The following is a 27,127-nucleotide window of genomic DNA, read 5'->3' as shown; positions in this document are numbered from 1 at the left end:
TCAAAGTTTTACTATAAGGTTCTCTCTAGCTTTCAAATACATAACAGCATAAACCAGAAGCATGCCATTGCCAACACTGATGGTCACTGCCGGAGGGGCTCCCTTCCCATTCAGTGTTCCCGCAGCTGGTGAGTTTGTCTACACAACAAATAATACATTTGTTGATTCAAGATTCCTTTATTGTTACATGAAATTATTATAGAGTACAACTTAAGTATAAGAAAGTAAATTATACAAGTATAAGAGAGTGTAAAGTACAAGAGAGTAAATTATCCAAGTATAAGAGTACATTATACAAGTATAAGAGTAAATTATACAAGTATAAGAGTATAAAGTAAAGTATAAGAGAGTAAATTATACAAGTATAAGAGAGTATAAAGTAAAGTATAAGAGAGTAAATGATTGGATTTTGGCTCCTTGACATTACAGCAACAATAGCAATACAATGACAAGAGCCCCTCTGTGAGAGTTCCATGGCTCGTGCCGTCGGGTCTCCAGAGCAAGTAGGACAGAATTCAATGTGCGAATCACACCGAAACAATCTGGATGGATAAATAGCACTCCGGGTAAGGGGGAAATACTGTATATTAGGGCTGACCTTCGAATAATCTTTTGGCATTCGAAGCTTCGGGGCCGAGATTCGATTTTAATTCGAAGCTTCGAGATTAAAGAAATAATAATTATACATTTATTTTTTTGTTTTGTTGTGGGACTTGAACAGCACTTTGTTCAACTTTGTTGTTTTTAAATGTGCTCTAAAGTGGATTGGATTAATTAATTAAATTAATAATGAGTCGGGAGCTGCGCTGCCTGGGCGGCTGCTCTCCGTTACACAGCCAACAACATTACAGTACATAATTATGTTGCAACCTTCGTCTATAAAGCAAACAATTATATAAATATTTATATGTAGTTAATAGAGACAAAGGCAGAATTCGACTTAATTTTTTATTAAGACATGTTTTTATATGGGTCGGGACACTATAAAAAATACTATAGAGAATTGTCAGTGCTGTAAAGTTTAAACCTTTTAAAATCTTAGACAAACAAAACACTTTGCTTTTATGAAATATTGTAAGCCGTCATTTGAGGCTTTATAAAGGCAGCACAATGAACACAAATCTGTCGGTGCCGAGTCCGACCTCATCTTAAATAACAAACGGCATTGCTTGTTGTAGTTAACAAAGAGAGGCAGAGTTGATTTTGCAGGTAAAAAAAAGAAAAAAAGATTTTTAATATATTCGAATTTTATTTTCCCATTCGAATCCCATGCCCATCGAACAAAGCTTCGAAGTATTTAAGACAGCCCTACTGTATATATATATATATTATATTTTGGGTTAAATACCCCTTTAAAATACCTCATACAGTGTTGTATGAAGTAAAAAAGGATTTGATCTATTTCCCAAACTAATGAATGATCTAGAACCCACCTAAAATATATTTGAAGCACCTTTCAATGCCATCCCACCCATCATGGCATATGGGTGCGGGAAAAACATCAGTCCAGTTCCCACTGTATCGCAGATCTTTCCAAAGATGGACTGCTCCTGCTCTTCCTCTACATGTCTCACATTCTTCAGAGCATTCATCTGTTCTTGCAGACGCTCAGCCTCCTCCTCGAGGCGTTTGTGGTGCAGGTTCTGAAGCTCCTGAAATTGATTATCATCAAGACACACATTGTAAAACAGCAGAGACACACGGCCGTCACAGACACCATGTAATGCCAAAGATCAACATAACGATTCTTGAAAGAGCAATTCTTGAAATCCTACCTGATCTTTATCCTTCATCAGACGTTCGTGGTCTGCTTTGGTGTCGCTCCTGTGTCTCTCCATCTTCTCCATGAGCTGATTCACGTTCTGCTCGTTGGTTCTCCGCTGGTCGGCCGCCAGCCTCTCCTGGGCTTGGAGCCGCTCGGCCAGAACCTGGCTCTCTCTCTCGGACTCCTTCCTCTTCGCCTTCCCCTCTGTAGGGAAACCAGAAGAAGAGAACCATTGAAAGGACAAAGGTTTGCCTATTGTCTGCTATTGTAGCCCAATGAGAGTCTGTGGGAAAATTGTAGCTCAATACTGGACCGATCAGTGAAACCATGGTCTCTATGTGTCAGGTACACGGTAGACCAAAATAGTGAAGGTAACCTTTAACTTCTTAACTGGTGCCCCCAAAAGTGGCCATTTTTAAACTTGAACTTGAGGACTGCATACTTTTTTTGCAAACCAAAATACTGGTCTCTTTTGAAAGATAACATTCTGAAGTTTCTGAGAATAGAGAATTCACTTTTAGTGCTAATGAAATATAGTAACATAGGTCTGAACTTGAGTTGAACTTGAACTTCTGTACTCGTGTTTTTCTGTAGTAGTTGCAATATCCAAAAGTATATTTCCAAAAAAACTGATATGGCTGAAAAAATACCCTCGGCCCATAGCCTAAAGTCTTGTGTAGTACATGTCCAGATTTCATAAAAATCCGTTCAGAAATGAGTGATTAGGAGCAATTTTGGTATAAAAAATAAAAAAGCTCTGCAGTAAACCATTTCCTGATTGACTTCAATGCATTCGGCGAAGATTTCTCTTCCTGTTTTCGCTTGTGACTTTTCACCTAGATCCTTGATTCGCTCATCCTGACGTGGGGTAGCATTGGAAAGCCACACTCATTGGTTACAACCCTGTCCAATAATCTTCGCATGTAACTCGAGAACCACTTTTGAGAACGGATTTTGTCGCCTGAAACGGCAATCGACGGGCAACAAATAGGGCTTCGATATATATATATATATATATATATTGTGTTAAAGGGGAACTATTTTGCAATTTTTTTCTCTATTTGGGCAATTTTACACAATTCCTGTGAGTCTATGGAACATATCTGTAAGTTTTTTTTCAATAAAATTCATTGTTTTGTATTTTTATTCAAGTACTTTGGTGGACCACTTTCTCCCCTTGCAAAGTCCAAGCTGTTTTTGGCTGGGCTCCGCCCATACTCGCAATGTGCTTTGAGTGACAGTCACCCACCTGCACTATAGCCTACCTAAGAGATAGTTGATACGCTAGCACAGAGGAAAATCGCAAAACGCAGAAACGCTACAGTAAAATAGTAACATTAATACACTATTGACACATGTGCAGACAGTTGACAGTTGCTGAGTAATGATTTGACAACTTCTGTCCATAATAAATATAACCCCAACGGTGAATCAATGGTCAATGGCTCAGCTTCAACTCCCATATGAAATGCACACACACACACACACACACACACACACACACGGAGGAGGAGTACCGTAAGCGCTAACGTTAATACACTATTGACACAAACAGATGAATGAACGAGGTCCTACTGCCAATTAACTAATTACGACGTACTGTATGTACTTACTGATTCGATACTTTCTTTCGGTCCCGAAGACTTGGTACAGGCTACAGATGAAGCCTTTAGTTTTCATGGACGCTTTGCTGCGACGCTCGCACGGTGATATCACGTTGTTGGAATTAATTAGGAACCCAGGCTGCTGTTCTGTTTTATGCCGCCAGGAGGCGCAAAGTCATTAGACGGACGCTACAACGTCCTAGAGTACTGTACTGTATGTAACGATCTGTATATGTTTTGTTGTTTTGTTGATCCGCGTTTATGCAGGAATGGAATTTAACTATGGTTACCTGGAACAAAACAACAAGCCGACGTACGTCCATTAACACTTTGATCGCCATGGTTAAATTCATAATTTACCATTCCTCGCCATCTCTATTTGTCTATGGAGAAGTTCCCCTTCTTTGCAGGGCTATAACTTTTTTAATTGTATTGCTAAATTGACATTATTATGGCCCATTCAATGTCCTATATATATATTGTTCAGGGTGTAGCAACGTTATACTTTTTCATTCACATATTCATACTAAAATACGGTCTAAAGTATAAGTATGTTTTTATTGTTTTCTGCAGCTTTCTCCAGAACTTGATTTATAGCCCCAAATGCATTATATTGATGATCAAATACAGTTTGATAGCGATCAGTGCCAGATAAAAAATTTCAACTGGAGGTACTTCTAGAAGTTACTACGTATGATCTGATGTTGACCGGATGGGCGGGGGGTTGTTTATAATTCCGTGGGCAACGTTATATCATTCATCTAGTGTGGGTCATATGATCATCAGAGCAGTTAGTATAGAAGACATTAGAAAATAACGCTGAAACTCACCGTACCTTCCTCTCGCCGTTGGACGATGAGCGTGGAGCAGAATTTTTTCTATTATGGGATGTCGAAATATCCGATCCATTTCCAGGTTGTATAATAGTATATACGTCCAAATCATGTCGTTTATCGAGTTATTTGCACCGATCGGTGTTCACTGTGTCAAGATGGAGTCCTGCTAACGATCGCGAGTGCCCGGACGAAATATGGGTGAGCACTTCCTGTTTGGCGCGTCACTTCCTGTTGGCCGATCTGCCAATCGGCCACCAGATGGCGATCTTGAACCGTTAGAGAGTTGAGTGAAGCTCAGCAGTATATCTCAGGTCCCCGGCGGAGAAATATGATTTCGATCACAGATTTTTTAAATATTGATATCAAAGGCGTGTTACGGCGTCTTCGGCAGAATGAGCATGGTGAGGAAAGACGAGTTAAGGCGTTCCCGGCGATTAAAGTGTTAATGTCATCAGAAGAAAGCGGTAAAACGGTTGTGTAAACACGCAATGTTGCTGAATAAAATAATTAACCAGTTAAAACCTGTCGAATGGAGCAGTCAATGTGTATATTTTGTATAGATTGCTAGTGGAGGTGCCAAGTGGGCTCTGTTTATAATGGATATATAATGGATATATCATCTTCCCTTTAATCATCTCCTTAGATTTTTCGTACACGTGATCTCAAGAAGGTACTGAACGAGCTCAGTGGCAGTTTCCTATGTCTGGTAATTTTTAGCATGGTGTTATTCACTGTCAAAGATGCAAAGAAAAATCATAATTCGTATTCTCCTTTGTTTCATCACAATTTAAGCAAGACTAGTAATAGACACAATATTTCTGACACTGGGAATACATTCACTGAGGTCCAGTGAGGTTTCAGAAGATAGGGCTCCGGGCTTAAGAGGGACTTGATACTCCTTCATACCCTTTGTTATCTTAGGACCACTGCCCTTTTCAAATGCATTTTGAAAACACAAGGGCCGTCTCTGCTAAAAGGCTAAAAGGTTATTGTATATATCAGGACATTCCCTTCACTGATAACTTTTATGGACAGACAAACACAGTTTAAGTGGGATGGGATTCATGTAAACACAGATGGGGTGATAACAAGTTACTTTCAGCTAACATACTGCAAACATTACACTCTCTCACGTGGGAGCCGACCACCTATAAACAATTGTGTATGAAATGTTATAAAGAAATTAAGCTTTATTGATGGACCGACTGACATTCTACTACATGTTACCTTCTGCTCGCCGCTCTGCCTCGGTGAGACTTTCATCTGCTGCTAGTAGGGTCCGGCCGAGTGTCGCCTTCTCATCCAGGTATGCCTTCAACATCTCCTCAGCCTGGTACCACACAAACAAAACATATACGCCTAGATGGAAACCTGTTGCCCCCTCACCAATACCGATGGTTAAATTGTATTCTGCTTGCATCTCACACACAAGACGCAAGACCGCTGAAGAACTAAGTAGCCATCTGACGTTGGCAGGGATCCATCTCTGGAACTTACCTTCACTCCTCTGCCTCCTGCACGCCTGTATCCATCGGTCATCGCTTGGAGGTCTTCGCAGAACTTCCTGTATCCTCCAGGAGTTGTGTAGGAAGCAGTGCTCAGTTTGTTCTCCAGAGGTTGAAAGATGCATTTGATGATGCGTTCACATGCCTTCTTGGACTCCTGGCAGTTTTTCTCACAGATCTGTTTGTATTCTCCATCAAGTACTTCCTAGAAACATAGTGTTAATAAATTCAAAGGTATATCCAGTGGCGGACTTAGGCATGGGCAACACAGACAACCGCCCAGGGCAGCATCTTGTTGAGGGTGGCATGAGGAGGCGAAATCTCTCTATTTTTTTTCTTTCTGAATGGTGACATTTGCACAACGGTTTTCTATCGCTCATTACACGTCCGGTCAGGTCAATTAACCTTGTCGGATTGGGCGCCCTGTTTGTGACTGTGAGCTAGACAGGTGACTGCCTGGGAAGGTCCTGTTTGTGACTGTGAGCTATGCAGGCAATGGCCTGGGAAGGTCCTGTTTGTGACTGTGAGCTAGACAGGCAACTGCCTGGGAAGGTCCTGTTTGTGACTGTGAGCTAGGCAGGCAACTGTCTGGGAAGGTCCTGTTTGTGACTGTGAAGGTCCTGTTTGTGACTGTGAGTTAGGAGGCAACTGCCTGGGAAGGTCCTGTTTGTGACTGTGAGCTAGGAGGCAACTGCCTGGGAAGGTCCTGTTTGTGACTGTGAGCTAGACAGGCAACTGCCTGGGAAGGTCCTGTTTGTGACTGTGAGCTAGACAGGCAACTGCCTGGGAAGGTCCTGTTTGTGACTGTGAGCTAGGCAGGTGATTGGCTGGGAAGGTCCTGTTTGTGACTGTGAGCTAGGCAGGCAACTGCCTGGGAAGGTCCCACTCACTCAGTACCACATGGGGAGGGGGCAGGGGATTCCGGAATCTATTCTAGATACAGTAAGATGAAGATATAGATACAGTCTGTTGTTTGAAATTAAATTGTTTAATAAAAGTATTTGTTTGATACAGGATTTGTCCAATGTAGCGTTAATTTGATAGTGTAAGGGTGAAACTTGTTGGTGGATGAAAACAAAAGAGGGGGGTGGTAAGGGGGGTTCGCCCAGGGCGGCATCTAAACTAGGAACGCCTTGGGTTAATCTGTAGTGTGTTCCAAAGATTATTGCTCAGTCTATCTGTGCCTTTGCTGGTCTAGTAGATGATTTTTGTAAAAGGGGCATGACTGAATAGTTTACCCTGAATATACTTTTATTGAAAAATATACAAACATGTATATCACAAATGGTGTGAATGCCAAAGTCTTTGTTTAGTTTAGGCAAAAGAGCCCCGCTTGGTATTGCACTTTGTTTAAATCGTTTTGTTTTGGTCTGAGTGAGAGTTGGAGTTGAGTGGGGGTTTCTTCTGCTATCCACAGAGGTCTGGAGAAATTCACAGTATAATAAGTTACTACAACCCACACAGAAATGTAAACAATGTGCAATACCAAGCGTGGCTCTTTTGCCTAGTGGTCACTATTTGACAGCAATTACAGATTCTACCTTTAATTCAGTTGAGCCCATACATGGCACAAGTAACAAATACATGTAGGAGGGGTTCCCACAGTGATAAAGACAACTGACTGATTCTGATGCACATCAAAATAAAAATAGGGAAAGACAGGTTTTAAAGGAACACGCCAATAGTATGGGAAATGTGCTTTACGTCTTCTCCAGAGTCCGACAATAAGATAGATACCAATTTCCTCCATGTGTGTTCAGTAGAAAGCTATCTGGCTGCAAGCTAGCCTAGCTTAGCACTAATGAATGGAAGCAGACATGGCTCAGCTAGTGTAGCTTAAAACTTTGGGAGAGGAGTTTTTGCGCCACTCCATATTGTAACGTTTGGGTCTTTACTCTCTCCTAGGAGTAAAAGCTCCTAGCGCCACCGTGGAGTATTTCACCCTCTCTATTCTTCCAGGTTGTCCTGATTGCTGATTGACACCTGCTGTGTGTTTGACTCTCTTTATAATGGCCTTGTGTTTATTCTCTCATTTGTCAGTTCTTCATCTAACGTTACCGTGAGTAGCTGTCTACGGAGAGTCGCGTCGCTCCAGGCCTGGAGGATGCAGCTGCCGTGTTTTTGATTATTGTTTAATTATTATTTAGTTTGTTTTTCTTTTTTATAATACCAGTATCACTCTTGATGTTTCAAAAATAAAAGGAAACACTGTTTTTGGTGAGAAGAGCAATTACCGTCTCCGCACCTTTCTTCTGTACTGCATTTGGGTTCAACACACCTACCTGAGTCGTAACACATATCTGCTTCCATTAATTTGCCGCTCAGCTAGGCTAGCTTGCAGCCGAATAGCTTTCTACTGAACGCACAGGGAGGAAATTGATATCTATCATCTTGTCTGACTCCGGAGAAGACGGTAAGTGCATCTCCCATAATGTTAGCGTGTTCCCTTAAAAAGTGATTGGCGTAAGGTGATGGAATCACCGGATGAGTTCCGACACGTACCACGAGCTTCTTCTGGTGTTTCTGCTTGTCGTCTTTGAACGCGTGTTTCAGGAAGAGGGCCAGAGCCTCGCTCTCGCAGGTGGCGTGGATTCCGGAGAGCTCCTCCTGGCTCTCGGTGGGGTAGGGGACCCACATCTCCATGTTCCCCACGTACTGGGCCTGGGCTCGCTCCACAGCTTTGGAGTTCTCGATCTCCGACAGCGCCAATACGGCGTTGTCCAGACAGGGAATCTGTCCGCTACGGATGGCCTCCACGTAGGTCTCCGCCAGGTTACCGAGCACTGTGGAAGGAAGATCCATTCAGCAAGTGTGTCAATTAGATTAGATTAGATTCATATTGAATTTATTGTCATTATACAGCAGAAGTACAGTACAACGAAAAGACATTTGACGCTTGACCCAAGTCGGACAGCTCAGAGTTGACTGCAGCGGCTGTTAGGAAGCATAGGACGGGGGATAGGAAGTATATTATAAAGCAGAGGAAGGATGTTAGGAAGGATGTTAAGGTAGCACATGAAGGGTGATAGAAAGTATAGGAAGGATGGTAGAAAGCTTAGGAAGGGTAATAGGAAGCATAGGATAGGAAGGGCATAGAAACACGTTCAACAATCATAAAAACAGAAACACAAGGGGCGTATTTCAAATTAATTCATGCATAAATGTTTTTAACCCCTTTAAGCCAGACAAAATTAATATCACATCATAAATAGTTCAATACAGTCTGTATTAATTAATGTTGTGTTTCTTTTTCAAATGTAGCCAAGAGTAAAGACCCTAACCCTATCAAAACAGCAGTCAGTGTATATTTTCATCACTACGTTTGTCTACCAATGATTTTACATTTACATTGTCATTTAGCTGACGCTTTATTTCCAAAGCAACTTACAAGTTTTGTACGACAAGTCAGCAGGAAGGGTACAACTCTATCAGCTGAGTAACAATGTGTTGAGTGCTACAGGGTATGTTAGTATATTAGGACAAGTGAATGACAGTAAGGTTCTTTTTTATTTTTTATTTCATTTCAGATATTGATGTGTCTTTAGTCGACAGATTTTAAGTATTATAAGTGAAATATGAGTTTATAAATATCTCTGTGCATCCCGGCGGAAACCGGAGGAATTGCATGCGAGGAAATAACGTGTCAAGTAGTCCTAAGAGAGGAGACCCAGGGCTTTCGATGGACATCAAAATTTCATAAAACTACACTAGCCAGCTCACACCAGCCTCTGTCAAAACTGTTCTTTGCGAAGAAATTCAGTTTTTCGTGATTATATCTCACGGGTCGAACAAACCTGAACGTTATTGCCAAAAATCTGATGAAAAATGGCGGAGCTATGGACATTATAAAAAAGTATCTGTACTTACAGTAGATTTCATTCACAGTCTTTGCTGCCCTGTAACAGGCGCCTGGTGATACTAAATCCAGATTTACCTCTGCCATTGGAAAGAGGAGATTTGGCAGTAATTTATAGGCCTGATATTCTATATTCATATTTAAAATTGTGTCTGGATGGCATACCGGTATATACAAACGGTCCGTGAAAGCCGGACATTTTCATGGATTTATAAACCCCCCCCCCCCGGACGGCCCGGACAGGGCGTGAAAATAGGACATGTCCGGGCAAAAGAGGACGTTTGGTCACCCTACCATAGGGGCTATTAGCTGTGAGCGTTTCCACGGTTAGCTCGCGGCTAACGCTAGGTAGCTTAGCTTGTGGCTAACTTAGTTACTGCCTCTCTGGGTATGTGCGTATTTTTTTGCGCATCCCAATAACCGAACAATACACACATGCCCCGAACCGTGGAGGTCGTACCGAACGGTGTACGGTTCTAATGCGTACCGTTCCACCCCTACAATTTACTCAAGCATAGTAACAGACACAATATCTCTGACACTTGGAATACATTCCCTGAGGTCCATAGATGTCCCTAGATACCAAGAACATGCAACTGGACCTTGTAGAAGTGGAGCAATCTTCCATTTACTTGGGTATGTACTTTTAGTAGAATTTTCTGAAAATATGGCTAGGGTTTAAGAGGTTAATTCATAGGTATAGCAATGACAATAGGTTCACTATGGCATTTCCATGTTGTAAACAGGGGCCAGAAAGCTCATTCTCTGACACTGAGCAGCGAACCTGTGTAGTATCACCCCCTTGTTTGCGAAAGGTGCAACGTCATACTGAATCCACTGTATGTCAATGGACAATGATGGAAATTAATTCAATTAACTTGTATGTTGACCGATTTACAAAATATTCCAGAATTCAGGTCCCTGGCCTACTGCAACGTTTCATCCACCTCTGCCTCTTTAGTTGGCTAGACATGCCACCGGACACCGACACACTCATTCACAGACGCAACCAATCGCATAATCTTCCCAGGTGTTCCCCCTGGTGGAGATAATTATGACCATATCATATTCTGACCATATCGCCCTAGCTTCTTCACACTGAACACTTGCCTTCGTTAGTGGGAAGTCGAAAGTGAAAGTGAGAAGAGGTGGCATTCACTGATTTCCAAGTGCAAAATCACCCAAATGCTGTCGGCAGACAGAAATGCCAGACACCCAGTGGCTGCAGTGTACCCTTTTTTCTCCTTCTTTTAAAAAATGTATTATTATAAAAAAAATTGTTTAATTATTATTTATTTTCTTTTCTTTTTTGTTTATTTAAAAAATAAATCGCACTTACATCTGCCAGTGACCTTTATGCCGCCTTTGAGAGTCTTGGTCTCTGCCTCAGTGTAGATATGTTCAGCAAACTCTTTAGCCTGTTGGACAAAGGCTGGTTCCAGGTCAGCGTCAGTCAGGTCATCCATTTTCTTCATTAGCTGACCGCTGGCCGGCCTCTCGAACACGAAGCACCAGCGAGGCGAGAAGTAGTTACGAAGGCAACTACGGGGAGCGTTGAATTGCTGAACCTTTCTACTGCTACCTTTGAAACACACACATAACAGAATACCCTTTAGTGTAAATGTGCATGAGCACTATTGGCTCATTGAAATGATTGAACTATATTCAAACAATTTGTCAGTAATTCATGAAACCTGTTTTCAGCCTGAGAGCGTTGTCCAGGTACTCATTTGCTGTTATGGGTTTCCTGTCAATCTCGAGTTCAAGGGTGAAATCTCGCACAGTCCACACAAAGGAGGGAAAGTAACGCACATACTCCAGATCATCGTCTTCATCCCCATTGGACTTGATTTTGATGCGCTCTGTCAGTTCTGATACAAAGCTGGGAGGGGTGGTGTTGAGGATGACAACAGAACCTCACACCAAACACTGGGTTTCAGACTGGGTTCCCTGCCTGAGCAGGGATATACTTAGAAGCTGGTAAATGGATCATGCCAGTTAGGGTACCCCTTGTGTATACCGTTTACGTTTTACTCATAGTATATATTCAGATTCAAATACTTGCCTATATTTATTGTAACATATACAGACCCTCATCTGCACGTTTGTTTACACTGTTTATTGTTCTCATATTTTTATATTCAGAGTTAATTATATTGTTTACACTGCTTATTTCTTCTCATATTTTTATATTCTTATCAAATAGTTTTTCTACGATTTCCCTGCCCATACCTGTACATCCCCTCCCACCTCCCCCACACTGCTATGATACCTGAATTTCCCCAAGGGGATCAATAAAGGAATATCTCATCGTATCATATGTAGTTTGGGGATCAGAGTTGAAGCTCTGAAGAGACAGAATTGACTGATCTCAAACCCCACCCTCTTTTCTCCATCCTCCAATCACAACTATTGCTTCCCTCAGCAGAGCTTAAGATGGGTCAGTTGTGTACATAAGATACATTGTATCTTTAATACTGAATCAATGTGTCCTGAGAAGAAAATGAAGAAAAGAGGAAAACATTGTTTGAAGCTAGAAGGCGTCTCCTACCCTCGTATCCCATGAGCCTTTGTGTGTTTTGCTCAGTGACTGGTTGTGCCTTTTTGTTGTTGCTCTGTTGTCGTTTTGTATTTGTAATGAGTGTTTTGGTTTTAATTGTATTGGTCGAGTAATGTAATTCCTTCTATTCATTAAATTGTTGTGTGGCCAATGACCCCCCCCCCCTTTCTTTTAAATTTAAGTTGGAATTTGTGAGTCAAATATCTCTGCCTCATCTTCTTCCAAGCCCTACTCGCAACAATATATTCAATTTAATTTGGTTTCAAAATGTTTTTTTTATGTTTTTTGTGGAAATTGGAAACAAGTTTTTTTAAGCCTTTGCAACAAATTCCCCCAAACAAGAAATGGGCAATGGCGAAATACGTTGCAATTTTGCGAGGTGGACCGGCCGGAAACAGCAATGACGTAACCACTACACCTCCCTATAACCACAGATATAATTTGAGTAAAAGAGGGAATAATGAGGGAATAACTTTAAGGATACTGCAGTTTCTCCAGGGCATTGTTGTCGATGGTCCCCATGCTGTTGTAGACCAGGGTGCTACTGAGCAGAACTGCCATGGCAAAGATCCAGTTGTCATTCGTTTGATCGCCCTGAAACCAGAAGGAAATGTTTTGATGTGTTAGTTAGGTTACTGTGATCACATAATTCATAGTTCACCACCCTTTTACCTGTCACTGGTTACGTTTAGATGTGTTTAAAAGCCAAAATAAATGGTTTTGAAAGTCAACAGGTGTTCATGGTACAATAAAACCATTGCAATCTGATGAAACATTGCTTCCGTCTATGACGTACATAGAAACAGTTGGGCGTAATGAATCCATAGGCTTCCTCTCCTTTACTCCCTCATATATCCATGTCTCTGAGTGGATTTCGGCCTGTATGTCCGACATCTCCGCCTGGATGACGACCAACCACCTCAAACTGAACCTAAGCAAAACAGAATTGCTTCACCTGCCAGCCAAATCCTCCCCGCTGACCGACCTTTCCATCACAGTGGAAAATGTAGCTGTGGCCTCGTCCCCGACTGCCAAAACCTTGGTGTAGTCATTGACGACCGGCTGAACTTCTCTGCTGACATCGCTGCAACAACCAGAACCTGCAGATTCCTCCTGAGCAACGTCAGAAGCAGTGGTGCGTTATTAAAATCATCGGGGGTTGCACGCACCACGTGCACGCGCGCTCTCGGCGCGTGCGCGCGCTCCCGCGAATGCGCATTTAATGTCCCCTCGCTTGAGCGCAGACTGGAGACAGTGCCTGATTGCCTCTACGAATGGAATGTAACACATGTCTTCACAACAGGTTGGGTGTGAATGTATCTGAGAGCGTATTTAACACACCTGACGACCGGCGCTATTGATATGCAAATAGCGAGTACTTATCATGGGGTGGCACGGAGTGCAACCCCGTCCCATGAAGAACGCATGCCTGGTCAGAAGGATCCACCCCTTCCTGACAAAAGCCACTCAACTCCTTGTCCAATCAACAGTCATGTCTCGCCTCGACTACTGTAATGCACTGCTCACTGGTCTACCGACCACCGCCACCAAGCCTCTTCAACTCATTCAGAACGCAGCCGGCCGTGTGATCCAACCTACTAAAGTCAGCGCATGTTACCCCACTTCTTAGGGACCTGACTCCCCATCGCCGCACGAATCCGCTTCAAGGTCCTCGACCTGGCATATTGCTCAGATTTTCAGTCATGCGACTTTCTTTTTTTTAAACTTTGACCAGTCAGCTGGTTCTTTTTAGCGTTTATCGCTTTTTCATCGCACTCATACTTGGTCAAGTTCGACCGACAGAAGCAGGCTGAAAGGGTTCAGATGGGGGGGAAAGACACTCTGGGAAAGGCACGGCTGCCGTCCGGGATTCGAACGCGCTCAGCCCCAGATCCGCGCGAGCGCGGTTGTCCACGGCGCTGAAATAGCACTCGCGGTACGTGGTGAGCTACTGGAGCTCCCCCAGTCATGCGACTTTCATGTGACTTTTATATTACTCTAGGTTGACATTTGTCAAAAAAATTATGTACGTCCATCTTCTTTATTGTTCATTTGCGCATGTGGGTCAGTTCAGGAGTGTGACCGGTTCACACACAAATCCGATATTGGCCACATTTAAAAATAAAGAAAAGTAACGTGAACAGCCAAACAAAAACTAAATCTGATCTGAGAAATACATCTGAATTGAGCACTAAGGCCCCGTTTAGACGGAAACGCTAGCAGGTGAATCCGCAAAAATATTTTTTTCAGATGTGCCTTTCGTTTATACGGAAACGGCGTTTTTACGGGGTGAAACCGTAAAAAAGTGAGACCACCTTCCAGGGTGGAATTCCTAGAAACGGTAAACCTTTGCGCTCTCGTCTAAACTGTCAAACCGCATAAAACGATGACGAAAGGGTCGTCAAGGCTCTCGTCGCGCCTACTGCTTACATCACAGGCATGCGCCAGTAGCCTAGAAGCGTAAACAAAGCATGTCTGATTCTATCCATGGCGATCACCTGAAGGCTACATTGGCAGTACTTTTAAATACACAAGAATCTGTCCCACGGCTATCACAACTATTATGACTGGACCCACTGTCTGTGAGTGACTCTGCTTTGGTCCAATCACATTCCCCACCCACACTCTGCGAATCAGAGGCAGAGTAGGGCGGGTCTTCACAGCACGTCATGTGACATATGCGCCAATCGTGTGACAGCAGGGCTCCGTTGTCTCGAGTTGTTACAGCCTCGTCTGCACGGAGAATTCCACCCCAAAACGCTCGTCTAAACGCAAAATTAAAAGTGAAACCGCAAGACGACTTTTGCGGTTTCTGTTCAGACTTCCATCCCAAAACGCTCGTCTAAACGTAGCCTAAGGCTTGCAGTGTGAACACAGCCTAAGTGACCCGGGAGCCTAATAAATGTAGAATGTAGGGTATACAGGCCTAAGAAAAACTGGAGCCGTTTCTGTTAACTATGCATGCAGACTACTTGTTTAGCTTAATATGCTTAATGTGAATTAATTCATGTGCAAATTAATATGGCCTAGTGTAACGGTGTGCTATAGAGTTCACAATCATTACTGGCACACATTAGAGGGGAGAGAGAATAAATACATTTTGATGTTGCCTTCATATGGACCATTTATTACAAAAAGATTTGCACTACATCCATACCTAATTTTAGCATTTTGCATTGAAAAACCTTTGCATTTTCTACCTCATTTGTTTGCATTTTGTACTTTAGTCTGTATTTTGTATAGTGTTTTGTATAGTGTTCTGCCTTATTCTATGCGCACTGCCAGCCAGCCTTTATGCGACGGAGAGATACACTTTCAATTTTGACGGAGAGAAGATAATCTCCTGATTCAGATACAATTGAACACAAACGGTTCCAAAGATATTAACGCTTCTCTGCATATTTTCACACCGCCACAAAAGTAAAAGTACTGTACTGGGTCCCTTGTTTCGGAATGGATTTTGGTGCCAGCTGTCATTTCTGCGTGTCTCTGTCTTTGACACTTGAGACCTTAAGTACTTACAGGGTATCTGCAGGTTTAGCCCAGTCAGATTTAATACTTTTTAATGCCACTCAGAATGAAATTGAATACCAATTTCACAATAACAAAATGGCAAAAATCACACAACGTAACAGTACTATATATACCTGTATGTCATGTATGTCCCTATGTCATAAATGTCATGATGTCACGTACAGTATGTTCAGTTGTGTATGTCATAAATGTCACTATGAATTGAAAATGGGGGACCCTGATGTAAACAAGACAAACGTCTTTCTCTGGTCTGCATCCCCTTAACAATTGTGTATTGAACCGTACTGTATTGTACCCATTCTGCAATCTGTTAATAAAGTTTTCATTCATTCAAGTCGTACTAGCCAGCAGCGTAACTAAGAGTAAGTAAGATATATGTACAGATATAGATATAGTATTAATAGGTTGAATGAATGAATGAATGAATGAATGAATGAATGAGAACTTTATTTAACAGATTGCAGAATGGGTACAATACAGTACGGCTCAATACACACAATTGTTCAGGGGATGCAGACCAGAGAAAGACGTTTGTCTCGTTTACATCAGGGTCCCCCATTTTCAATTCATAGTGACATTTATGACATACACAACATACATGACAGGTTGCCAGTAGTCCTACCTGAGATGGCACAGCTGAGGTGGAGGCTGCAGGGGCCGAAAAGAAATGCGAAATACTAGTTTGCAGGCGGGTTTTGTTAATAGAGGTATGCTTAGAGCTCAGCATGTGCGACTCGACTGCTTTCACTCCCACCATCCCCAGTTTAAAATCTTGTTTTGCGGCGTTTGCAGCAGGCTTCGCTGCTAACGTTACGTTAGCTATAGCCCCTTTCGTGACTGTGATGCACGCCAAAGCATATTGGCGTGCATCACAGTCACGAAAGGGGCTACGTTAGCTATAGACTCCGTTGCTGAAATAGTTCCATGATGCAAACACTGGGTTGTCAAGCCAGTTCTCGTAAAATTTGCACTTTCCCATAACTAAACGCAACGTTAGTGCTTGCTAACGTTAGCTATAGACTCGGTTGCTGAAATAGTTCCCGACAAACATACCTCTGTTGGTTCTGCCCCATTCCGGTCTGCGTAAATAAAAAGTCCGACTTTATCTCCCGTTAATCGTTTTCCCCCAGATTTCATAATGAAACATAAGATGACATGGCATTTTATCTTTCCTGTCTATGGCATTTTTTAAGACCTCTGAAAGATGGATTTAAAATTTTTTAAGACAAATTAAGGCCTTAATAGTTGATAAACAAATTTAAGACTTTTTAAGGATCCGCAGGGACCCTGACTTAACTACTCCCCTCCGACACAACTGTAGTTCTTTATACTGCGTCGGAATTCGGAAATAATGCTTTCGGACTATGTAACAATAATTAACATATATATATATATATTTTTTTTAAACTTAAATTTTTTATTAACAGTTATTTAGACAGACAGCACTTACAAAAAATAAATAATAAAAAATGAAAAATGTAAAATGAAGAAACTAGCAATAATAATTAACATATTTACAAGTTACATTACGTTTAGCAAATAAGGAGACAGATAGAGAACATTTCAAAGCACTCAAAATTGCCAATATCTCCATTTCGACCTATTTATGAATTGCTCAACATTCGGGGATTTTCTGAAGAATCGTGAGCTCTTTAACACTTTCATAGCCCAAGCTTAATTCCTTTTTACCTCCTTGAATGCCCAGCACCACTTCAATGTTAACGTTAATATCGCCTAATCTATGTTTTAAATTATGGCTATGTGTCTAATCTACCCGTCGCTTATCAAAGACTCATTTTCCAGTCAACATTGTCGTAGCAGATTGTTTTTTTATCGCTTCATTTCCGTTTTCTAGCATTTTGAAAAGCACTAGTTTTCACTAGTTTTCCATGATAATCGTCCTTTACTGGAATATTCTAGAACGTTGTCATTTTTCTGCCTATTTATGAATCGTTTTCAAATAAACGCTAGATTATCGATAGTATATGTGTACGCATGCACGCTCTGGCCGTGAGCTGAAAATCGATTCTCCCATTTCCTGACCGCTCGCACAGTCAATCAGCCATATCACATAATCACATAAAAGCTTATATCTCCGTGAAAACGAGTCTGATTATCCTAAGACTGGTAACATAGATTCCTTACCTGAGATCAGATGGTATCCAAATGGATTATTCCAATTCCTGATCGCCATTCGAAAAAATAGATCATTTTATTGATCCACCGTGTATACTGTAAAAACACATAATCCCGCTGCTCTGAGGCTCACTAGTGGAGCTGATCGACCCCGGCTGCGTGAGTGAGAAGTAAAATGTGGAGTCCCGGATTTCTTTTTCATTCATTTTCATTGAGTTCAATCCAAAAGGGTGAATTACCATCTGGGAGACGATAGGGGGCGCTTTTTTCAAAACGAGAAAACTCGGGTTGGGCAATCAAAGTGTTAACAACCCGACCTAGACCGTGCCGCGTCACAAATGACGTCTCACCTTCTCCACGTCTCCCAGTCCCTCTGTGTCCAGCAGCACCAGAGTGTGGTCAGCCTTTCTGGGGTGAGGAACACACCACATCCAGATGCCCTTGGTCTTGGACTGGACGGTGGCTCCCAGGGCGAATCCTTGAGGTCGGAACATGGAAGAGTAGCAAACCAGATTCGTTACTCGACTTGTAAATATGTAAAAAAAAAAGAAAAAGGAAAAAAATCCAGCATTGGGAGAGGTCGCTTTAGCCGGCAGCTGCAAAACCGGCTATATTTACCACATATATGTCCATATTTGTCACTTTGATATCCGATCAAATCAGAAAATCAAATCCAAGCTTTAAACTGGATCAAATATTCAAAACGGGTAGTTCAAACCGACAAAACTAGATTATCTTGATCCCACCAGGGCCCAGGAGAAAAAGAAAAAGAAAAAACATATATATTAGGGGTGTAACGGTACACAGAAGCCACGGTTCGGTACGTACCTCGGTATTGGGGTCACGGTTCAGTACGAGTTCTGTACAACAGGAAAAAAATTATTTATAATTATTATTATTAATATAAAAATAAATTATAATATTTTTTTTATTTATATATTATTATTATTATTATTATTATTATTATTATTATTATTAAAATGAAATAAAATAATTTTCTATAGGCTTGCCGTGGTAGTCAGTGATACTGGTGTCATTCTGTGTTCAGGCATCCAGAGTAAATTAATTGCCTAGTGCCCCTTTAACAACGTATAGGCTTGCTAAGTTTCAGTTTCACTCCTAGAGAGGATTTAACTTCACATGAAGCCGAGACTGAAGACTACTAGAGAACAGATGACATGTATTTTATTTATTATAAAGAAATGCCCACTTGCGGTCATAAGCAGTAGCCTATCGGTAAAAATGTTTAAGCTGATTTGTTACATCCCTACAGGATATATATACAGTATACGGTGTATTTAGTGAATACATTTTTATTTTATTTTTTGCATTTTAGGGGGGTGGCTTCGGGGGCCCTATGCAACCGCATAGTCCGCATATGGCAAAAAACAGGCCTGGTCCTGACTGAATTCAGTCGTTAAAGTACCCAGGGCACCTATCGCAAAGAGTAGGGGGTTCCCCGACGTTCTGTGAAGGCTGCAGGTGTTTGGATCACGAGCAGATAATAGGGATTCTTTAAGTTATTCGTGTAACAAATAACCACTAAACTGCTACGCAGACATTAACTCAATCAGCGCCAGAGGGCGCTGTGTACTGTGTTGGTTAAAAGGCCAGCGTTCTAAAGTATAGGAATACGTGGCGGTGTTTGCAGGGCTAAAACTATAGATTTGTTTATTAAGGACAATGCAAATTAATGAACATCATTTACATGAGTGTATGCATAACATCACAGCATGATAAGGACGTAAATATGCCGGGAATAGCACAGGGCTAATTTCCACCCGTAGTCCTAACATAAAACAAACACATTTGATCGAGTATCTATCGTTCAATATGTGAAAAAGATTTTTTTTTTCATCCATACATTCCTGGTTAATACCATGGTGAATATAAGTATCATTTTAGAGCAGTCTAGGGTAATTCTTCTTATCTCGGGCCTGGCATCCATTGAGTTAAGGAGAAGGGGAAAAATAAACAACAAAAAACTACCTTTAATGGAGTTCATACAAATAACCTAAATAACAATAAACCTCCACTAAGGAAGTTTATATGTGGTAGTGGACTAATGCCAGTTCAAAAGGAAACAAAAAGAAAGAAAAGAAACACACTACAATAAAAGGCTCAGCTACTAGAAAATAAAGTGTTAAAATAAGCCAGTAGCCTAAAACCAGAATGGCTACAGAAAAAGGCTAAATGCTGAATAGGGCAGAGATCAGCAATACACTTTAATATAGAAAAGCCTGGCCGGAAGGGTAGCCAACACGAAAGGAAATGAGAGCCTGCGAGACTGAAACTTAGGCCATGTCCACACGAAGCCAGATATTTTGCAAAACCGACATTTTCTTCCACATTTGGGCCTTTCATCCACACGTAAACGGTGTTTTCAGAAACATAAACGGAGATTTTCGAAAACGCATTTTTAAAGTGAAGATTTTCCAAAATATCGGTTCAGTGGATCCGTGTAGCCACTGTAAACGCAGAGTCTAGATAAACGATGACGTCACAGCTCACTAGGGCTGTCTTAAATACTTTCAAGCTTCGAAGCTTCGTTCGATGGGCATGGGATTCAAATATGAAAATAAAATTTGATTATTATAAAAAAAATTAAATTAAAAAAAATTATTGTTTTATTTATTTTTTGTGTGCAAAATCAACTCTGCCTCTCTTTGTTAACTACAACAAGCAATGCTGTTTGTTATTTAAGATGAGGTCGGACTCGGCACTGACAGATGTGTTCATTGTGCTGCTTTTATAAAGCCTCAAATGACGGCTTACAATATTTCATGAAAGCAAAGTGTTTCGTTTGTCTAGTCTAAGATTTAAAAAGGTTTAAACTTTACAGCACTGACAAAGTTGAACAAAGTGCTGTACAAGTCCCACAACATAAAAAAATAAAAATATGTAATTGTTATATATATATATATATTTTTTTTTTCTCGAAGCTTCAAATTAAAATCGAATCTCGGCCCGAAGCTTCGAATTCCAAAAAAAAAATAGAAGGTCAGCCCTACAGCTCACTACGCATGCTCAGACTGTTGTTCTATGGCAATAGGCGCCCGTAGCCTTGAAGCGCATGAAGGTAATAACAATGGACAGCGCCTGGTGCTGAAATGGCAGACAGAAGTATTACAGTTTCTTCCCCCTCGAATGTATATTTTCTTTTATTGATCTCTGCCTCTTAAGCAGTACTGTATATTTGTATATCTTGTATCATAAATGTCTGGATGTAACAGTACTGTATATATCTATTCCAGTGCCGTCTGACAGATTCGGCCATCAGACGTTGCTTGCGTGTAACGGAGATGTATCTGTTATTTAGTTAGGCCTACTGGACATTTTCGTTGACATAAGTAGACTTTTAGTTTTTGTTTATTTATTAAGTTAATATAAACCGAACGTTTTTGAGGTTGTTAAATACACGCTTTTGATTTATTTAAGTGGTGAGTGACGTTTTATTCGTTGTCCGCTTATTTCTCGCCGGAGAGATACAATGCAATGTTGAGATCACAATATCCCGAACAAAATAAGGCGAGTCCTTATCACAAACTGTTCCAAAGATATTTAATGTTTTGCTAAACATGTCTAGTATTGCGCCCGGCTTCAGTTAAAAGCCAAATTGCATTCTAAATTTTGTTAATAGACGCCAGACAGAAGAGCGTCTGCACCTGATGCGCGCTGATGTTGCGGATAGTTGAGGATGTTGGCATTACGCTTCCCAGGATGACCTAATAACTTAACATTATTAGTTGAATAGTTACTGTACAGGAATTACAGGAATCATTTGAATATGTGAGTTACGTGAATATAGCTTGCCCCGTGGACACAGACATTCATACGCATTAACAGCTCCTGTTAATACACTTATATTACACAGTAACGTCAAATAAGATATTGAAAGATGAAGGATGAAGTTACAAATGAAAAGGGGCAAAAGCACTTACTCTTTGACAATTCTACAGCACACAATGGATTTTAAACTGATGTCAAATCAGAGCAAAAAAAGCTGAATCCACTTCAAGAAGACTCACTACATTAGGTATAATAACTTCGGTGGACAGCGCCTTGGTGCTGAAAATACTTATGACTGTGATGGGCGAAGACGGCACCACACATGTGAACAGTAACAATGCAATTAATGAATGTCTTGTTGTAATTAGTATATGTTGTAATTAGTATATACTGTACTGTACCCAATGTCATGCGTCTTCTTGAAGCGGATTCAGCTTGTTTTGCTCCGATTTGACGTCAGTTTAAAACCCTTTATACTCCTAGGCATATTTAATTCCGCCTGGATCTTTTCTTTTTATTGTGCACTGTAGCATTGTCAAATAGTAATTGCGTTTGCCCTTTTCCCTTTGTAACTTCATCCTTTATCTTTCAATATCTTATTTGACGTTACTGTATGATATAAGTGTGTATTAAAAGACGGAGCTGTTAATGCGTATGAAGGTTTGTGTCCACGGGCAAGCTATATTCACGTAACTCGCATATATTCAAATTATTCCTGTAATTCCTGTACAGTAACCATTCAACTAATAATGTTATTAGGTCATCCTGGGACCACTCACGCGTAATGCCAACATCCTCAATTATCCACAACATCACAGCGCATCAGGTGCAGATGCTCTTTTGTCTGGCGTCTATTAACACAATTTAGAATTTGCTATTTGGTCTAAAGCCGGGCGCAACACTAGACATGTTTAGCAAAACATTAAATATCTTTGGAACAGTTTGTGATATGGACTCGCCATATTTTGTTTCAGAATCGGGAGATTGTGATCTCAACATTGACATTGTATCTGTCAATCGTCCTGTCCGCTCGGTACCGCTATGGTATTTGAGATATCGCGTATCGCGTATTGCTTGTTGGAGCAATTTATATGCGTTTGTGTTTGTGTCTGGGTCAAGTTTTTTTTTTAACACTGTCGTGTGGACGAGGACTTTCTTTTAAACAGAGCCTGAAAATATCTGTTTTGCAAAATATCCAGATACGTGTGGACATGGCCTTAAATACTCAGCTACCATAGGCACAGCTGCACTGAATAAGGTGCAATCAAGCCCACACACCTGCCCTACCATGAGGCAATTAACCACAGAGGCCAGTGATTGACAGCTGATTGATTGGCCTAATCATCCCTCCCCCTTGAATTGGCCTAATCACCCCCCTCTCCCTGAATTGGCTGATATATCAATCCCTGTCGAGAGCCACGTGAGCTCCCCTTGCTCACCTGTGAGTCTCTTTTCCAACCCTGCCCTCACCAAAATCCCGCCTTACCCAGACTGACAGCCAACCATGTACCGATCAATGTGACTAGAACAGGAAGTGACCGTAACAGTAGTGATTATTAGGGGTGGGACGATACATCGATCCAGATCGATACATCGATGTAATTATCAACAATCGAATCGGATCGATGCGATGTAATAAGATCGATTCATATCGATACTCTTATTTTGAAAATCCTGTGGCGAGTCTCATATCCGCCCAAGAACAACAGCAGTAGCTCCGTGTGTGTAGATGTTACAGCATAGCATTCTCCCTTTCTGTGTGTGTGTGTGTGCGCGCGTCTTTGGAAAGACCAGATGAGGTCAGAGGAGTTTGATGTTTAAATGTTATTTAAACATAAACAATATAATACATAATAAATGTAGGCCTATACATGATCATGCAACATCAACAAATTGTTGTAGGAACTGTTTGGGAGAGGGAGGGTGTGAGTTTTGAGTTCCAAAAAATGTAGCTTAAAGTTTAAAGCTCAATATATAAAAACGTGGCACTTTACAGTGAACAGGAGGTCTATTTGTATTAAAAACAATAGATTGATTTTCCTTTAAATGTCTGGAAGAGCTCAAAAATACAAATGTCAAATGATATTTTCATTACCTTTTTTTTGTTGATCTAAATGTTACTGATTGTGTTAAATGGGCATATGATATCATCTCATATCGATCGCAGGCACCTGAATCTAATCGTATCGTATTGTATCGTGAGAGACTTTGTGATATCGGCAAATATCGTATCGTTGTCCAAAGAATCGATATCGTATCGTATCATGATGAAACTGGTGATTCCCACCCCTAGTGATTATGCTCACCTTTGCGTGACCCAGCCAGCTTGTTCATGAGGTAAGACTTCCCGGTGCGGTACAGGCCCACTACTGCCACCACGACCACGTGTTGTTCAATCTGGTCTAAAATCTCCTGGGAACTGCGGACCACAGACAGTTTCCCATCGCCGTCGGTCTCTAACAGACACACTGGCTCCTTCATTGACACTCTGCCGGCAGCCATGATGGTCACTGTAAAACCACAAGGAAATGCAGAGACATCAGGATAATACACTGCTACCTAAATGCTTAAGTTATCTGGGGTATCTGCAAGTTTAAATCTAAGACTTTTTAATACCACTTAGACCTAAATTGAATACCAATTTCACGACCGTACTAGCAAAAAAAAATCGGCCTTCTTTTACAAAGCAATGTACAGTAGTAGACCATTTATAAAAGAAAGAAAATGACCAAAAAGGTGTAGGCTGAAGCCGAGGCTTATAATTGCCTACCCTTTTTACATTACATTATTTACAAAAAAACATAATTCAGTACATAATTTTGCAAAAACAAAAGGTTACAAAAGTTTCATAGTTGTATAAAACGTATACACATTTATTTATTTGTTTTATATTAAAAGATTGTCACGATGTGAACACTTTGAGTGCCAGCAGGGGGCGCCAGAAATAGCGCTTGAGTGCCAGCGCTGTAGTCAATGGGAGGGCGATCACATTTGCGAACGCATAAATTATATCTTGTCCTTGTATACTATTGCTACTGTCATTTTGTATTTTATTTACTTATATGCATGTACATAACCTTGTTTTTGTTACAGCCTCCCACCCCCCCCCCTTCCCACAAAAGGCCTTTGCTTTTTGGACAGGCTGCTTTTGTATATAAGAATTTGTTCTTAATTGCTTGCCTGGATAAATAAAGGTTAAATAAAGAAAAGCAGAAAATAAAATCTTAAATTATGGCTATGTGTCTAATACGCCCGTCGCTTATCAATGACTTGTATGCAGTCAACATTGTCGAAACAGATTGTTTTTTTTAATCAGTTCATTTCCGTTTTATACCATTTTGAAAAACGCTCGTTTTTTTAAACTTCCAGAAAAAAAAAGATTCTGCAGGAATCGCGCTTTACTGGAATACACAAAACACGTTGTCATTTTTCGGCCTATTTATGAATGGTTTTCAAATATTCAAATATTATCGATAGTATATGTGTACTTATGCACGCTAGAGAAGCGGGCTGAAAAATCGATTATCTTATTTCCTGATCAGCACACACACAGCCACACACACACATATGGGACACGCTGAGATATAGGTGAAAACAGCTCTGATTATCCCAAGACTGGTAAAATAGATTCCTTACCTCAGATCAGATGTTCATGTTCTCCATAAAGATAATTCCAATTCCTGATCGCCATTCCAAATATCGATCGTGTTTATTGATCCAACGCTGGGTACTGGAAACACGTATTCCACGCTGTTGTGAGGGTCGGCAATGAATGGGATCGTCTCCTGTTACATGCCTGACAAGTAAAATGTGGATTCCGGACTCTTTTTTTCCCATCCATTTCATTCAGTCCAATCCAATGGGTGCAATACCATCCGGAGAGACGATAGGGGGCGGTATTTCCCCTGTTCGAGCTCAGACAGATCCCCACTGGTAACGTGAGGCTAGATTGATGAAAAATTTATGGAAATCGATAATAAAAAAAATAACGATTAAATAATATTGGTAGAGATTTGCACTACAATTCAAGTCATACCTCATTGCACCTTACCCTAAATTGTACCTCATCCCATTCTGCATTGTACCTCACTGAACATTACTCTTTTTTACTCTGTATTGTATATTGTATGTATATTGACTGAACACTTTTTGTTTACGTACTTTTGACTTTTTTTATTTTATACTTTTTATCTATTTTTATCTAGCACACTCCCAGGAGCTCATACAGAAAAAAGCATTTCATGGAAAAGTATTCTGTATTTTACTATTGACAACTAATAAAGAAACTTGAAAATTTAGGTGTTGACAGAATTGGCTATGGGGCGACAATAATATAGACATGAGGCATGGTTTCTACCTTTAGCCCAGCTCAGCGTGGTTTATTATGTACAATGATTCATAGCACAGCAGCACATTGAGATCTCCTCTCCGTGAGAGGCAGATGTGAGAAGAAGTAGAGGAGGAGGAGACCATATAAGGAGACAACTCTTTTTTTACTCGCCACCTGGTGGCATCATGAATGGCTCCGCCTATAGCGCCCTCCAGTGGACACAGATATACATACAGTCAGTGGAAGCAGTTGAGTACAGTTAGACAGTTAATTGCAACCTAATATTAGGTTGTATTTTAGTTTATTGTATATTTTGTATAGCGTTTGGACTTTATTCTTTAAACTTGTTTACTGTATGAAGCACAATCTGAGGGGGCACATACAGAACCAAGCATCTCACTGTAATGTATACACTTTACGTGACAAATAAAACAAAACTTGAAACTTGGGTGCACACATCTAGACTGATTGATTGATTGATTGATTGAAAACTTTATTAACAGATTGCAGAATGGGTACAGTACAGTACAGCTCAATACATACAATTGTTAAGGGGATGCAGACCAGAGAAAGACTTTCGTCTTGTTTACATCAGGGTCCCCCATTTTCAATTCATCGTAACATATGTGACATACTCCTGATGAATTGAAAATGGGGGACCCTGGTGGAAACAAGACGAAAGTCTTTCTCTGGTCTGCATCCCCTTAACAATTGTGTGTATTGAGCTGTACTGTATTGTACCCATTCTGCAATCTGTTAATAAAGTTTTCAATCAATTCAATCAATCAAACATGACATACCGATAGACAGTACTGCTACATCGATACATTTATGACATACCGATAGACAGTACTGCTACATCTATACATTTATGACTACGGCAACTAGACTAGTAATGTCTAGCTAGCTCAGTGGTTCTCAACCTATCTCACGTCCGTGTCAAAAACTGAACCATGCCCTTCAATTTCTCTGGCATTGCTGCAATGTGCAGCGTGCGAATATGCATAAATTTGCTCCATAGTCTATAATCATATACCGGTAGGTTGATTTCAAATTTAATGAGAAAACTTACCACACTACGCTGATGTTGTAGAGTAGACGGGTAGTTACAGTCGGAGGATCCGCCGTGAACGCTCTTTTCTGTGAAATGGCTACCGCTTTTTATAAACACCGTGTGTTTCACATTTACTTTCACTTTCAATCTTGATACGC

General features: G+C 40.8%; 1 protein-coding gene across 2 annotated transcripts; it reads right to left on the bottom strand.

Annotated features, from left to right (window-relative positions):
- Positions 1-249: 249 nt before the first annotated feature.
- LOC311226861 (guanylate-binding protein 3-like) lies at positions 250-27,095 on the bottom strand. Of its 2 annotated transcripts, none has more exons than XM_084312283.1 (11): positions 26,988-27,095; positions 23,892-24,095; positions 18,147-18,274; positions 12,611-12,720; positions 11,261-11,448; positions 10,906-11,148; positions 8,213-8,493; positions 5,703-5,915; positions 5,433-5,535; positions 1,776-1,969; positions 250-1,652 (listed from the first exon to the last, which is right to left on the bottom strand). In XM_084312283.1, exons 2-11 carry the CDS (start codon positions 24,085-24,087, stop codon positions 1,434-1,436), a joined length of 1,875 nt encoding a protein of 624 aa, XP_084168409.1. In that variant the 5' UTR covers positions 24,088-24,095; positions 26,988-27,095; the 3' UTR covers positions 250-1,433. The 2 variants fall into 2 exon arrangements, with proteins under 2 accessions (XP_084168409.1, XP_084168410.1); XM_084312284.1 differs by lacking the exon at positions 26,988-27,095 and adding an exon at positions 25,222-25,307.
- Positions 27,096-27,127: the final 32 nt, after the last annotated feature.

This window comes from Notolepis coatsorum (genome assembly GCF_963971535.1).
Source record: "Notolepis coatsorum genome assembly, chromosome: 4".
NCBI classification, from domain to species: domain Eukaryota; kingdom Metazoa; phylum Chordata; class Actinopteri; order Aulopiformes; family Paralepididae; genus Notolepis; species Notolepis coatsorum.
This window is presented reverse-complemented; position numbering and strand designations above follow the sequence as displayed.